The 16,773-nt window shown below is 38.2% G+C and overlaps 1 protein-coding gene across 1 annotated transcript in view; it reads right to left on the bottom strand.

Annotated features, from left to right (window-relative positions):
* The window catches only part of LOC110107725 (type II inositol polyphosphate 5-phosphatase 15), a 28,778-nt gene extending 13,518 nt beyond the window's left edge, over positions 1-15,260 (bottom strand). The window contains exon 1 of the mRNA XM_020838080.2: positions 14,130-15,260. Coding sequence (XP_020693739.1) covers positions 14,130-15,198 — 1,069 coding nt within the window. The 5' untranslated portion in view covers positions 15,199-15,260. The remainder of the gene's footprint in view (positions 1-14,129) is intronic.
* Positions 15,261-16,773: the final 1,513 nt, after the last annotated feature.

Below are 16,773 nucleotides of genomic sequence, written 5' to 3'. Positions count from 1 at the left end.
ATAGTTTTAATGATTTTCAGGCCCACATAAGCCTGACCCACACCAATCCATCCGTGTGTAGCCTGCGAGAGCATGACTTAATATTGACAATGAAGGCCATAATTGCATATTTTTTAAAAAATAAATATAATGAAATTAAGCGAAAAACAACATGAAACATGCTACAAAAATGAAAGTGAATTAATAAATAAACACATTTAAGTAGTGCGTCTATCTTCTGCTAGTTAATTGCAACAAAAAAGGACCATGTATTTATCAATCGAATCCCTTACTGATCGATAAGACAGTAGATTCTATATGAAAAATCCATGGAGTAAATGCAATATGATATTGCAAGAAAATTCTTATTATATTTTATATCATTAAAATTGAGAATGTGTGTCTATTTATTTCCTTATATATTTACCTAGTAAGCGGCTACTTATAGGCACCTAATATTGTAGGTTTCAAAAATTTGTGCCCTAGCCTTTGCGCCATCTTTTATTGACGGGGAGAGTTTTAACGGATTTATTTTTCAGGTAAATTTTCAGAAGGCAAATTAGGTTTTAGATAAGATACTACCCAAAGATTTTGCCCTAATTTTTTAGGACTTTATGATCTGAGTTTTGATTTCCTATAGGTGCAAGTCCCTATAGTTAATTACCCCTCCCGATAACGAGAGAGAATTTTCGATTAACGCTAGTCATTAAGTATGCACTTAGTACCCAATGCAACAGTTTTAGAATTTGAATTTTAGAGTTTATGATTTTAAATTTACCACCAAATACTTAAAACAGGTGATAAGAGGAATGAAGACGAGCCCGATCAAGATCTCATAATTCCATCGTCCCGGACTGTCATGATCCTTGGTCTTAGACAAAAGAGGTAGTCAACTCAACCTGACAGAAGAAACTTGTCGGCAACCATGGGTTGAATCATTTAAGAATATCTTATAGACTTAGGGTGGATGTTTGTCAAAGGAGATACATTTGAGTCCACTGATAAAAAGGCTTTATGCCTATCAAGTACATTCTATGATTCATTATTCAAGAACTTTAAACCATCAGGGAACATACGGGCTTTAGCCATAATTGTAATATAGTGGTGTCAGTTTGCAACAAAATCACTCAATTAGAGGGTAATTGTCACGTCCCTACTGGCGAGAGATTTTTTGAGAATAAATCTTAATGAAACATCCGACATAACCTTCGCTCTTTCTAAGCTGAAGTTAGTTTCAAATTTATCACCCTCAACAAACGGTTGTGGGATAAGGATGGATTTTAGTTTTAAGTTTTTGTTATTAAATTTTCATTTAAATATTTAAAATTTAATAAATATTAGATTTTTAAAAATTCAATAGGATTTGAATATAGATCTCTCTGATTGAGATTCACTTTCAACAAGGCCATCATCGGAGTGACATTAAAGTTACTTTTAAAATATTTTTATTTACGTAGGAATTTGGGAGGCATCTTAAAAGTTTGGGATCCCCTCTGATTGAGATTTTCTGTCAACACGGCCATCATCGGGGTGACATGACGGCCATTTGAAAAATATCTATATTTTGTAGGAATTTAGGAGGCATCTTAAAAGTTTGGGATCCCCTCCGTTGAGATTTGCTGCCAACAAGACCATCATCTGGGAAATTTAGCACTTTTAACAAGTCCGTGAAGCATTCCTAGATCTCGCATTTAGATGCTTGACTTAAAGATCATAGCACATGCAAAAAATTTCATTTCAAGATTTTAAATTCTTGGTAGGATTTAAATTTAGGTTATGAATGAATAATTTTTAGAGTATATAATCTTAGGGTTGAAAAATATATAGATCAATCAAAACCTCACTTTATGGTTTCTTGCATTCTTCCTTATCAGTTGCAATTATAGCCAATATTAAAAGATTTAAATCTTTATCAATCGGTTGGGTCCTAACATTAGCACACTTGCGCATAATCAAGTGGATTACATCATTATATTTCCAGATATCCTAAATCAGCAAGTGATCATCAAACTCCTTGTCATCATGATATAGCTTTTGGTTTCTAGATCAACAAGATCCTTCTTTATGCATTTGAATTATTTTACTTGTGAGATTTATATGCATTGAGTGATGTTATGTACTATGAGGTGCTATTGAATCATTTTCATGTATTTTGAGCCTTCTTTATGCATTTGAATTACTTCGGGTCATGAATCATGTAGGATCTTGATGTCTTAAGGGGTTATTGGGTCATGCCATTCAATTCAATGTATTTCCCCCATTTTTTTCAAGCACGAACATCTACTTCACACTTTTCCATAAGTTTTGATTTCTTGTTAAATACACAATAGAAATCACCACATTTCTTCATCTTTTCCAAATTAAATTTTCTTCTATTCTTCCCCTCCTCCTTAAGTGTCTAGCCACAAGTATACATTGCATTAAATTGAAATAGATTGTAGAGGGTGTCCTAGAGTCTATGTATATTGTATTGTGGGTTATTTGTCATGGAATGATGCTTGCCTATGAATGAGAATTTAAATATTATTATTATTATTAGTATTATTATCAATTGAAATGACATTTTTTTAAAATTAATTATGAGGGTCCATTATTTTGTTCAAAAATTTTGGCAACCTCTCCGCATCCCCTCCCCATGAAGGGAGTTGGGAAGCACTTGTCTTTCAAATCCGCCCGGCCAAATTACAGATATGATGGCCGAGGGCTTCAGAACGATTATTGGTCCCGATACAGGTCTTCAAATTCTTCAATTTGAGATTGCGGTACCTGTTAATTAAAACAAATGTAATTTTTGTTATATTTCTTGAAAATTTCGGTAGCCTCCCAACATCCCCTCCCCGCGAAGGGAGGTTGGGAGGGCATTTGCCCTTTCAATCGCCTGACTGGATCAAGAAGTCAACGGTCGAGGCTTCGGGATGTTGATTGGTCCCGGCACGAGTCTTTAAATCCTTCAATTAGCAATACATGTTAATTAAATATGATTTAATTTTAAAAATATGTTTTTTTATTTTTCTTGAAAATCTAGCAGCCTCCCAACATCCCCTCCCTGCAAAGGGAGGTTGGGAGGTACTTGACTTTCAAATATGTCTGACCGAATCAAAATTCGACGGCCAAGGGCTTCTGGACTATGATTGGTCCTTGTACAAGCCTTCAAGTCTTCAAACTGAGGTATTTGTTTATTATAATTTTATATTTAATAAAATAGAAGGTCGTTTGGGGTTGCTCCAACAGAGACACAGAAACAACAGAGGCGGGTCTGCAAGAAGTGCAGGACCAGAAAGTCAAGCTTACTGTTGTGAACAAACAAGCAGAGGAGAATACTCGGTTTCGAGTGTGGCGGCCGGACCGGAGTCACAGGAGTAGACGCGGGCCGAGGTGATGTGTACATGTGAAAGGGGGAGTCCAGGATCGAGCTGGATCAAGCTGGATCAAAACGGGATGGGGTTCGAGCGCTGGGCACGTGTGTGCAGGCTCAAGGGTTCACAAGCAGGCATAGGCCAAGCGGGCAGGTGCGTTGGTTGCGCACTGTAGGAGGGCCTAACATAGGATCGAGCGGCTTCCTTGCAGTTGAGAGAGATAGGGCTTCGGATCCTTTGTTTGGCACCAAGAGAGGAGAGTTTGAATGGTATGGTTCCGTGCATGAGTTCGATTTTGAGGGGCAAGCGATTCCTCGCATACAATTGTGCCATTTGGAAGCGATGATTAAGAGATTGTGCATGAGTGGAATGGCATGAGGTGGGGCTGGTCAACTAGTCAGTGGTTAACAAATATTAGCTAGTAATGTCACGAGTTCTTTCTTCCAACATTGTATTAGGTAAGATTTGCATGTCTTTGCTTCCTCCATTCTCGTTCTATACACTAGCCACTCTCTCCACTAATCAACTCACACCCTCTTCCTTCCACTTGTCACTCACCCATCTCTCATTACTCAACATCCCCTATCTTAGTTCGCTCACCATCTAGATACACCTCGTAGCCCGTTCACCCATAAACTCATCAATTCATTAGCATTCACACGATGCTCTCTCACAATCAACAACCCACTCACCCAACATGCTTTCCTATGATTTGCTCTGCTCATTAGCACCCCACCTCGTCACTGCTTACCAAAACCCTAATATATCACCCGCTACATGTTGTCTACTCCAAAATTGCATATAATCTAGCATGCAATGCTATTGAAATTGTTGCATTGGTTAATACGAAATGCACTCATTCGCACACTCGTTATGACTCAAAACATAACTCTATCAAAAAAGCTCAAATTCCTAAAACTTAACAATCTCGTGACTTGTGCAACTTTTTTCTCTAAGCTATCTCTTAGATTCTTCTCAAACGGTATCATGACTTCTACATCAGTCAACCATCCCTACTATCAAATTCAATGGTATCAATTATCCTCTACAATCAAAGGTCTTTCACTTGGTTAGTTCACATGGAAAGCTCCATAACCTTGATGTCTCTTATCTAAATAGTAATTAGACTATCGAGTTCACAACATGACAAAATTTCAAGTATGTTGTTCTTACTTAGCTGCTCAATAGTCTTAAACTTTCCATAGTAAGTATTATGTTAAAGAACTTCACCAAAAAGATGTGGGAATTCCTTCGTACCACATTTTTTCAGAAAAGTAATATCTTGTGTTTATACTCTATATTGTTAGATATTTTTACTTCAACAAAAAGATATGCAAACCTAGGAATAGTATAGAACCATACACAAAATGGAACGAGCAACTTTAGTAACATCCTTCGTTGTTGATCCAACTATCTAGAAAATGTAGAATGAAGAATTATGTCACCAAATTTCTCTCAAGTTGTTACCCTATCTTTAGGGTGTACAATTTAAATTGATGGTTGACTCCACCATTCTTAATATTTTGATTAATCTGTGTCACAAAACTCTCTTCTCCCATGCTTTCTACCCCCAAACAGCCAGCCCTGGTCTCTAGTTTCCAAAGTTGTTAAAACATTATTGATGTGGTGGTCGATATATGTTACTCTCTCTTAGGAAGACTATCATCAGTTACTTCAACAAATATTATCATTTGCACCAATAATTTATGCGGTCTCATTCTTAGAATTTAAGTTGTTGTATCTAATTAGAGGTGTAAACGAGTCGAGTCAAGTCGAGTTTTGGCACAATCGAGCTCAGCTGAACTCGAGCTCGAGCTCGACTTGTTCCATTCTAAATGAGTTCGAGTCGCTCATCCAAATTTTCTCATCAGGTTTTGATTTTCCCACCCGGATTTCCCGTCCGGTTTTGATTTTCTCGCCCAATTTTGAGGCGGAAGGTTTTGGTTTTCCCGCCCATCTAAACTTATCATTTCTACAGTAATAAAAATATTAAACGGTAAAGCTGAAGCTTTTTTGTAATAATAAATGCTCTAATATTTAATATTATTTGCCAGCTTAAATGCTATATATATATATATACTTCTTTAATATTCAAATTTAATAACTAAAAATAATAATAGTCGAGCCGAGCCGAGCTAGGGGTGTAAATGAAACGAGTCGAGCTCAAGTCAGGGGATGTTTGAGCTCGACTTGCGAGTCAAATATCGATCTTGAACTCGAGTCGAGCTCGAGCTCGACTTGCAATACTGTAACGAGCTCATCAAGCCGCTCGTCCGGTTTAACCGCCCAATTTTTTTGTTTACAACCCAATTTTACCGCCCGGTTTTTGCAAAGGTGGAGAGAAGAAGCTACTGCTTTGGGAGAAAAAAATGCTACAATATAATGCTTTTTATGTGGAATCAAGAATATAACCAGCTATTATATTATTTGTGGGAAAAGAAGGCTACTAGCATTTATTAGCATGTAATGCATTGATATTTGAGAGAAAACTTCTGATTTTTTTTTGAATTTTTATATAGAGCTGCCACTTTGGGAGAAGAATACAGCTGTCAAACTTAATTTATTACTTTAAAGTGTAACAAAAACATTAATAATTAAAAAAAATATTAGCTCAAAATACTATTTTCGAGCCGGCTCGCCAGCTCACGAGCCGAACCTCAACAAGCTCGAACTTGAGCTCGAACTCGACTCGTGGGTTCGATAAGCTCGACTCGCGAGCCCATAAATGAGTCAAGCTCGAGCCATCTTGGCTCACTTACACCCCTAAGCCAGGCTAAAGCTAGAACTCGAGCTCGTTTACTAAACGAGCTTGACTTTGAGCTCGAGCTCGACTCGTGAGCTCGATAAGCTCAGCTCGCCAGCTTATAAACAAATCGAACTCGAGCTAGCTCGCGAGCCGGTTCGGCTCACTTACACCCTTATATCCACTAGAACGCCTTAAGTCTTAGATTTTGCTACTTTCTCATAAAAGATAGGTAGCCCAAATGTCTTCATCTTTAACAATAAATCTCCCCCAACCCCCTCCCCCACCAACCTGTTATTCTTATTGATGGTTCTCCTTCTCTAGCCTATGACAAATGATATGTACATCCTTCTTCATTCCTAACCCTAGCTATATACATCCCACAATTAACAATTAACCTTTGGCTCTATACATTTGCCTAACAAAGACTCACAACTACTTTGTAAGATTTTATCATACTTATATCATACTTATGATGCCTTCCAAAATTTCCATGTGAAAAAGACAATTAATAGAGGTGTTGAGGCTAGCGGTATTTATTATCTCAATATTGTTGATCCCATTACTACAATTTCCCTTTATAAATGGCAATATCATCTAGGTCATCATCATCGTCTTAGGAGATCGCTCATTTGTCATCCTTTATTTCGAAAATTGGTTGTGATACATATGAGTTTGACAAACATTACCATGTCATTTCCCATGTCCTTGCAAAGACTCATGCATGAATATGAGTGTACATAATTTATAAATATATGTGCATATATAAATGTGAGCACGCACACACATCTTGCCCCACCCACATGCAGGGGTGTCAATTCAACTTCATGGTTCGAGCTTGACCCGACACGAATAGAGTCAACCCGATTGACCAAACCCAACCCGACACAACGCAAAAAAATATTTAATTGTGATAGGTTAGCATCAACCCAACTTGAAATAAAAATAATTACTCAATTTGGAAACAACAAGTCAATAAAAATTAATATAAATATAATTCAATATGAGTTTTTCATTTAAAAAATAAATACTTAAATCATTATGTGGACTCAAGCTCAAACCTCACAATTGACTTTTTTTAATCACTTAAGCTAACCCAAACATGAGATGAATATTACACAAGTTAACCCAAATTTTTCATGTTGGATTTTAGTCAATTTTTTATTTGGGTCTAATATTAATACCCTTATACACACGCATACACAAACAAACTTAGAGCTAATAAACTCTTGAATTTCTACAATCTTATTTTCACTATTTCTGTATTAAAAATAATTTATGTTGCGGATCTATGGCTTATGATTTTGATGATAGCAAACATTCTTTGTTCTCTACAATTGCCTTATGTACTGACATTTCAGGTTCACACGATCGGACTGTAATTTGGAATCAGCTCAAGATTGGGTAGACTAGGTCTGAGTCAGTTTGTAATCTTTTTCCTTTCTTGAGTCTGTTGTATTTGGTATGGCATCTGATGATTTGTAACTTGGAAGATTTTCTGTTGTGCCCTAAAAGATTTCTATTTTTGGTAACATCGTCCGGGACGATATTTATATCGTCCCGGACGATCAGACAAAAGTAGAAACCCTAATTAGGGCATCCTCATTAAAGTAGCCGTCTTTATGCAAAACACATCGTCTTGTACGATTTTGTATCGGCCAGGATGATCGGCTCAATTCAGCAAGAATCTGCCGCCATATCTATTAAAAAATAACCTATTTTTAGACATCGTCCAGAGGATCGGCCTGGACTATAAAATATCGTCCAGGACGATCCAGGACAATTTTTCCAAAATTTCTCAGGCAGTTTTGGAAAGCAATTAATGGGGATTTCGTCCGGGCCGATCGCAAGATCGTCTGGGACGATTAGACATCGTCCAACCAGGGCGATATTCAGGACAATTTTTCTCATATTTGAGCTAATCGGCCAGGACCATATGTCTATCGTCCTGGACGATAATGGCGGCAACTTGCATTAATGAGCTTGTTTTGAGAGCTTCTATTTAAGCTATGGCAAGGCACTTTGTAAGTTTCTTTGGCAGCCATTGTAGCTTCGTTCTTGTGGGGGAAACTTGGAGAGAGAGCTTGAAAGGGAGAGAGGAAAGGGTGAAGTTTGAGAGGGAGAAGATCCTGTGAGGGGGAGGAACTCAAGGGAGTGTGGTGGGGGATCCACACGGTTGCTCCGGCGAACTCGCACCTTAGTACCATCGGATTCAAGGCTTGTCTCGAGGTAAGTTCACCAAATAAGAAGATCTCTTAGGTGTCAAAGGACCCGGCGACTCTACCGCACCGGAGAAGGTGGAAGTGATTTTGTAAGGGTTTCTCCGCCTAGCTGTGGGGGCCAAAGGAGAGACACTTGTTTTAGTGCAATACTTGGAGGGTGCCTCCAAGGAGTGGACATAGGTCAAGGTTTGACCGAACCACTATAAATTCGGTGTGTTCTTTTCTTATTATCGCTTCCGCATTTAATTTCCGCACTTTGGTTTTCTTTGTGGTGATTTGGTTTGTGATTTTATTTTTTTGTTTAAAGAATCTTTTTTTTTCCAATTCACCCCCCCTCTTGGTTAGCTTGGGCCAGTTCATAGGGCTTAACATCCCTAATGAACTTTCAATTTATGCATTAAATCTCATGTAAATATAAATAGCAGCAAAATAGGGTTGTTTAATGCAAAAGTCATCATCCTCTTGACATTGCTCGCACTTTAATTCTTAGCATTCATGTTCCTTATCAATTTTGGGAAACTTATTTTTAATGTCTGTCGCTTAATCAATTGTTTGCCTCTACTGTTTTAAATTGTATCAATCCATTATCTATTCATTATCCACAAAAAATTTCTTCTCTGTCGTCAATTGCGCTTTTTTTTATTCATTTCGTTCGACAAAGTCATGACAAACTATTCTTCCATACCATTCAAGGAAATTGTTGTTCCTATTGATCATCATACCTAGGAATTTGCTGCATCACCGACTTGGGTTAAACATATGTCTTATCAAGGGGCTTTCACAATCAAGATACATATTAATCACTCTATTAATCACTACAAGGCTAAATTAGTGGTGATAGGGCATCCTCATATCTATATGGTATTGACTACTACGAGAATTTTTTACTAATTGCTCAATTGAACAATATTTGTCTTGTCGTTGTTGTCATTAATCAATGATGTCCGGTGATAAAAATAAATTTCACTAATGATTTTCTTTATGGGGACCGTTTCAAAGCAATTTATATGGAGTAATTTCTTGGTCTGTGCTTAAGGGGAGAACAAATCGAAAAATTATAAAAGGATTGAAGTGAAAGTCCTTGTGTCTTGTTTGACAAACTCTTTAAAGTTTTTTTTCTGAGAATAGACTATGAAGCAGTATGGCTTATCACATTACTTTTATTCAACACTCTTTCTATGGCATAAGGATTATAGCTATATATATTGATAACATCCTTCTCATTGGAAGTGAGTTATTAATCACTGAAGAATTATTGTTCATGAAGATGATATGCTACTAAAGGCTCAAGGCATCCAAAATATTTTCTTGGCATCGAATTTGGATGTAAAAAGGAAAGTATTTCTATATCTCAAAAAATAAAAAAAAAATGTTATAGGCCTTCTAGAAGAAACTAGTTTCCTTAAATGTAAGAATGATGACTCTCTTATAAAACTGCAATTATACAAGAACGATGGAAGCTATGAAGATCCTTCTCATAAGTGATGGGGACATCAGATCATCATGGAGAGTTTATCAGAGACGCGGCCGCCGATCTACGGCCACGATCGAGTCTTTATATTTTTGAGTCGTTGATGTATTTTTATTTTCATGTAGCTTGTTATTTGCTTATGTGGCATTTTGAGCCGTTGTATTTTATTTTATTTTATTTTATTTTATTTAGTTGCTTATGTGTTTTCTTTCCCGTAGTACCCCTCTTATGGGAGCTGTCGTATGTAAGCCCAAAGGGCGTTTGTGTCTTTTGTTTCGAGTCATGTTGTAAGAGGCTATTTAAAGCCCCACTTTATTCTATTATGGTTAATGAATGATTATGAAGAAATTTGCCTACGCTTGTGTTTGAGAGCCTTGATAGTTCTAATGGAGAGAGCTTCCTAGGAGATGAAGGAGATTGGCGCATCACCCACCAACCTTGGAGACGGCCGGATTCGTGGTTCTCTTCTTTATCTTTGTCATCATCCCCTCGTCAAACTTCCCCACCCTCCACCACCACAAGCCATCGGCCACCAAACACGATCCCTCCTCCCCTTCCAAACCCCACGGCCCAAGTATCCCCAAGCCCCTTGCCGCCGGCCAAGGCCTTAGCCGCCGGCCCTCCCATCCCCTTTTCCTCTTTTATTTTGTTTCCTAATTTGGGTTGGAATTAATTGGGATTAATTTGAAATTAAAATTCACCCAAAATTGAATTCAAATTATTTCCTAAATTAGCTCTTCTATTTTAGGAAAGTTTCTTAATTAACTCAAATTGAATTTCAAATTCAAATTGAATTTAATTGGGTAATTACCTAATATTCCTAGCCAATTAAATCTACCCAAATTCCCCTCCTTGATTTTCTCCCTGGCTTCTATTGCCGCCGGCCCCATCTTTGGATTCCAATAGGATTAGTTTCATAATCTTCCAACCTTTCCAAGGAAATATTTCTTAATTCTATTCTCATTTATTTGGCCGAATTTCCCTTATCCCTGATTTCCTCAATTAATCCCCTAAGCCTAAGAATTGATTCAGGAAATCAAAACCCCAATCCTCTGGTTCCCGCCGCCTCCCCCTTTCTTTCCTTTTGTTTTTTCTTTTCTTGCCACCTCTCTCTTTCGCTACCTCTCCTATCTCATGAAACTCTCTGTTGAGATTTGGGCATAATCAATTCCCAACTAGTTCCACTCCCACATCAGAAGATCTGGGATTTTTCTTCTCAGATTTTGGCTAGAAAATCTGAGAACTTTCTCAGATTTTGGAAGGATTTGGATTACTTCTACAAGCACCCTATGAAGAGAACATCTTCGTTCTTGGACCTTGGATATTCGTCATGAGTAGTTGCTATCGCGGAGGATTGCCACGTCTCTTTGAGCAAAGGTTTTTCCTTCTTTCACTTGCATTCAGAGTCTTCTAAATCTAAGTTCTCGTTTGGTTAGATTGTATTCGCGAAAGCCTACTCCGAATGCTCTTGTTAAGCCTAGTAATTCATAAGTCATTGAGTGTACTTTCTTTGCATCCTAAATCTCGTTGTCAGACTAGGGATTAAATTGAAGGCTACTATTTTGCATTGTTTTACTTGTCTTACTTATCTTGAAAATCTCAAAGCTTGGAGCATGTGAATTAGCCTACACAAATCACATCTTTATTTGTTTTAATTGATGTTGAGAATTGCTAATAATTTTAAGACAAAATTATTCTAATCAAAGAATTGTGCAATGCTTAAAATGAAGCCATAAGCATGTCACCTAAGTAGTCCTGCATCAATAAGTGATGTCTTATAAACAAGCTTGTTAATAGATATGTTTATTAACAAACTTATCAACAGACTATTACTCACTATGACATAGCTTTTATACTTGAAGTGATCAACCAATATATGCAAAACTCAAAGAATATATACTAGGAGGCTATCCTGAGAATTTTAAGATCTATCAAAATATCTCTAGGAGAATATTAGTCTATCAAAAACATAATCATTCGAGGGTTGAAGCATTTTCCAATTCATTCTAGGCTGAATTTATTGAGGATTGAAAATTTACTTATAGATAATATGTCTTTATGGATAAAAATCCCATATCCTAGAAAGTTAAGAAGTAGACATTGGTAACTAGACCAAGTGTTGAAGTTGAATACAAAATTATGACACATTGTGAAATTATGTGGGTCAAAACTCTTCTCGAAAGATGTCTTTTCCATTACACAATCCATACTCAATCATTATAACCAAGTCAATGAGCAACTATTTATATTGCAATCAATTTTTTCTAAGAAACAACAACAGCAAGCCTTTATCCCACTATGTGGGGTCGGATACATGAATCCTTTTTCTCCATTGTGTCAAGTTAAGAGTCAAATTTTAATCTAAATCTAATAAAGAAAGCTCATTTCTAATATTTTCTAACCAATTCTTTTTAGGTCTACCTCTATCTTTTTTAACATAAGTCAAATCTAATACATATACTTTCCTAACCGGGTCATCGTTTTATGTGACCAAACCATCTAAGGCGACTCTCTCTAATCTTATCTTCCACTGGGGCTACTACAACTTTCTCACGTATATGCTCATTTTGTATATGGTCAATAAAGAGTAAAGCCACTCATCCACCTGAACATCCTCATCTCTGCAACACTTAACTTAATATTATATTTCTCTTTTAATGGTCACATTCTGCACCATAAAGCATTGCAGGTCTCACTATCATCTTTTAGATTTTCCCTTAAGTTTGAAGGGGGCTTTTCTATCACACAACAAGCATGATGCATTACTCCACTTCAACCATCCAACTTCAATTCTACTAATAATATCCTTATCTATTTCACCATCACTCTGAACAATAGACTCAAGATATCTAAAACGTGTACTCTTATTAATGACTTGAACGCTCAAAGTCACAAACCCCCCACTAGATCTATTATTACTAAAATTACACTTTATATATTCAATTTTAGATATACTCAAACTAAAGTCTTTAGACTCTAAGATTGACCTCCATAATTCAAGTACCTTCAACTCCCTCTCTAGTCTTATCAACTATTTAACACTGTCGTTGCAATGTCCCAAGTTCAGGATAAAAGGGTTGCGTTAAGTAGTCGACAACCAGCGTAAAACTTGTCGAATAATCATGACATGAATTATTTAATACATTGTGTTAATTTTTTCTAAGAAATAACTAAACAAATTAAAGTAGATTTTCACTTCATCATATATGCAATTTTGATTAAGAAGATCATCACTCTGAACATCTTCAATGAATAATGGTTTATTGATATCTTTACCAAAGCTCTAAGACCTCTTCTTTTTTCCACTCTTTGTTACAAACTAAAATTTTTTATATGTATGCCCCAAATTGAGGAGAAGTGTTATTGTACGAAATCATGAAATTAAAAATGCTATATCATGAAAGTATAATACTAGGGAGATATTTTTATTAAGATCAATTTCCTATTAATTGATGATTTTTACATATTCATACCCTTATTTTTATTCTGTCTTGTATGGCTGTTTATGGTAATAATGACAAGAACTTTCTTTTTCAACATTAGCAAAGCAGACAATGGTTACATATTCTAACAAAAAAAACAATTGTGAAATTATGTGATAAACACATGAAATTAGATGCAAGTGAATAAAATAACATATTTTAATAGTACTTCTATGAGTTCTATCCTCTGCAAGTTAACTGCAAAAATAAAACAAAACTACGGATATTTATCAATCAGAAACTCTTCCAGACAATAACCTAGCTTATATATACCACAATGACATCTATGTATATACAAAGCAGACATATATACGGACATCAAGAAAGATATACCATATTGAACTGTATGATGAGGTCTCACATCAAAGCAGGTAAAATTGCAATTATCATAAAAGCAACCAATCTTTATACTAGACAAAAAATAACCATAATCAGATCCATTTTAAACTAAGGTAAAACCAAAATTCTCTTCTTTACCATACACCACCAAACATAAAAAAAAAAAAAAAAAAAAAACAAATGAACATAACATGTGCGTGAGGTTCGTGAAGCTAGGAAATCAGGTTAGCTACAGAGACGTCATCTATCAAAATGTAGAAAATTGTCAACGCCCATGAAGGAAATCAAGATGTTTGCCTTTAACACCAAAAAAGCTGTAAATTTCATTAGTTCGTGCAATAGAAAGTCTCCATCATAAAATTCTAATCTATAGAGAGCAGATGCCATAGTAGCCAAAGAAAATAATGAAGAGAACTTTATGAAGGATCCATAGCTGAAATATGCCACTTTCCAATAACAACACGGGTTTATAAACCACACATAACATGAAGAAAAAACAAAAGCAAACAAAAGTTGATGGCCTTAAAGTTAGATTACCATACGAAGTGATAATCATAGAGAGCACAGGGGTACGGTGCGCCTGCCATGAGAGACCTTCTCTAAAAAGCGATTCAGGATCACAAGATCCTGCAGCAATGCTGTTCTCCGGAATTATTTTATCCTCCTCACCACCTTCCCCTGAAAAACTCTCCGATCCCTGCTTTGGAATTAACCATGATCTAATCCTCCCATCCTTGTGTCCACTCCACACAAACCCACTCGCCGCATCAGCCACCAAGCAAATCACAGGCGAAGTACGGCCGGATTCGTAAAATGGAGCGCTCGCCTCGTCCCCTCTCTTCGCCAGCCTACCATTCCAAACTTCGTATACATCGGAGAGGTTCCAGAAACGCAATCCAGTTTCCTGGCCCGCCCAGAGCTGCGTACCGGTGCAAACCATTGTTCGGAGAAAGGAGCCTGCCTGGGTTTCCCGGAGTGGACGCGGACGAAGCTCAAGCACCGGAGGCCGACCGGGGTGCACCGCAGCGCGGAACGGCACGCGGAAAATCCCGGTACCACCGCCGTTTCCCATGAACTCGGGCAGTGTCCCCGGTGCCCCACCGAATTCCGACATGGCGCGCTCAAGGGTGAGGGTTCCGTCGCTTTCGGAAAGGGAGCTCCCAGAGCTTCCGCACCGGCGGTCGAACTGGTAGGGGACGGCACTGCCGAGGGATCCGCCGATTGAACGGTAAATGGGAGGAAGAGGCGGGGGAAGGTGAGAGTGTTGGAAGCGAATGTCCTCCTCGGAGTTGGACTGTTTGTGGTGGGAGGAAGACAAAGGAAAGCCTTGGTAATGAGGGTACGAGTGGGATCGTCCAGCGTTGCTTCCGTCCAATGAGACGGCCGATACAAGATCGATGGCGGACGGATCCGCGTAGAAGGGATTGATTAATTCGTCGAGACTATGCTTACGGTTTACGATGTGCTTCGAGGCAGCGCCGGCGGGAGTCGCATCTCGGCCCAGCGGCTGGCTGTAGGACTGCACTTTTCGTTGGAGATTATGATTGCTGGATCTCCCGACGATGAACATATCGCCGCCGTCGTCGTCTTCCTTCCTTTCCTCCATCTTTCTCCTCCCTTCACGATTTCTCCGCCCTCACCTCGTCTGATTAGTAATCTCTACGAAGATTATTTTTGCAATATTTTAGTTGTAATCGGGGGTTGAGGAAGGTTATGGTTGCAATTATGGGAGAGATGAAGCGTCACAATGGAAAGACCAGGAAGTGGGACCCACGTAGGGCCGAAAGATTTTGCCACCGCCGAAAACATGGGCGAACTCGGCGCGCGGTTTAGGGAGCACCCCCCCCCCCGCCAGCTCCATTTTTATATGGCTAGCCCGCATGGAAATCTTTCATGCGGAGCGGATGACGCGATGATGATCTGTTTTGGCGCAGATGTTATGTTTGTACTTGTAACAGGTATGTGGGGCCCGTGACTTCCTGCTGGCGGGGGATAGGCAAAAGACTTCTTTGATGGAATAATGGAGCAAGCCCGGTCGAGCAACAACTGGAATCCTGTCGCATGCGACCGTCCGACGTGTCAAATTAATCGAGGAGAGGTTAGAATATTCTTAATTCTTACGATGAGAATATATATATATATATATATATAATCATTTAACTATAATTTATATTCAATTATAATTATAAATTTTAAACTTAAACTATAAAGCACCCGTCACCAGACTTCTGCCTGTTGTCGGACTTTCGTTAGACTTCTTCCCAACACCGAACTCCTCTCATCGTTGGACTTCTACCCATCACTAAACTTTCGTCCGACTTCTATCATACGCCAAAGTTCTAACTGTCGTCAAATTTTACCCGACGCTGAACTTCCACCCATCATCAGACTATGCCCATCGTTGGACTTTCATTAGACTTTTGCCCATTGTTGAACTTTCATCGAACTTCTACCCGACGCCAGACTTATGTTCATTGTCAGATTTCCGCCCGTCCTCGAATTTCTACCCAACATCGGACTTATGCCTGTCACTATGCTTCTTCCCGTCGTCGGACTTCTATCTAACACTGGACTTCCATTCATCATTGAACTTTTGCCTGACACCAGACTTCTGCTCATCGTCAAACTTCCGACCTCTGTCGCCTGCCGACTACGATCTGTCCAACTTTCGTCACCAAACAATGATATTTTCGACCTCCATCGTCCATTGACTACGGTCCTTCTGACCTCCATTTCCCACCGACTACAGTCCTTTTGACCACTGTCACCCGATTATTGTCTTTATGAACTCCGTCGTCCACCGACTATGGTCTTCAGACCAAACGAACACGTCAATAGTGATTTTCATGATTCCCACCATATAATGCACTCCATATGATGTATATTTGTTACATCCTTTCCCCGCAAGGAAAGGCCTCATTTGTAATTAACTACAAAATATTATTATATTCATTCAGATTTGGCTAGGCCCCGTGGTTTTTTCTTATATTCAGTATTCTCTACGTAAAAATTTGGGTGTCTCTTATAAATGTTGCACCCTCTCTTTTAATTGTTTGTGTGTTGGATCTTCGTACAACACTAAGCCGTTAAACTTTATATTTCTCTACTACATCATATCGAATATTTCAGGATGCAACAATATAGTCCTAAGAGACATACATAATAAGGGCATGACCTTATT

Source organism: Dendrobium catenatum, unplaced genomic scaffold (genome assembly GCF_001605985.2).
Source record: "Dendrobium catenatum unplaced genomic scaffold, ASM160598v2 fragScaff_scaffold_506, whole genome shotgun sequence".
Classification (NCBI taxonomy): Eukaryota; Viridiplantae; Streptophyta; class Magnoliopsida; order Asparagales; family Orchidaceae; genus Dendrobium; species Dendrobium catenatum.
The sequence above is the reverse complement of the archived record's forward strand: the minus strand, read 5'-3'. Positions and strand labels throughout refer to the sequence as shown.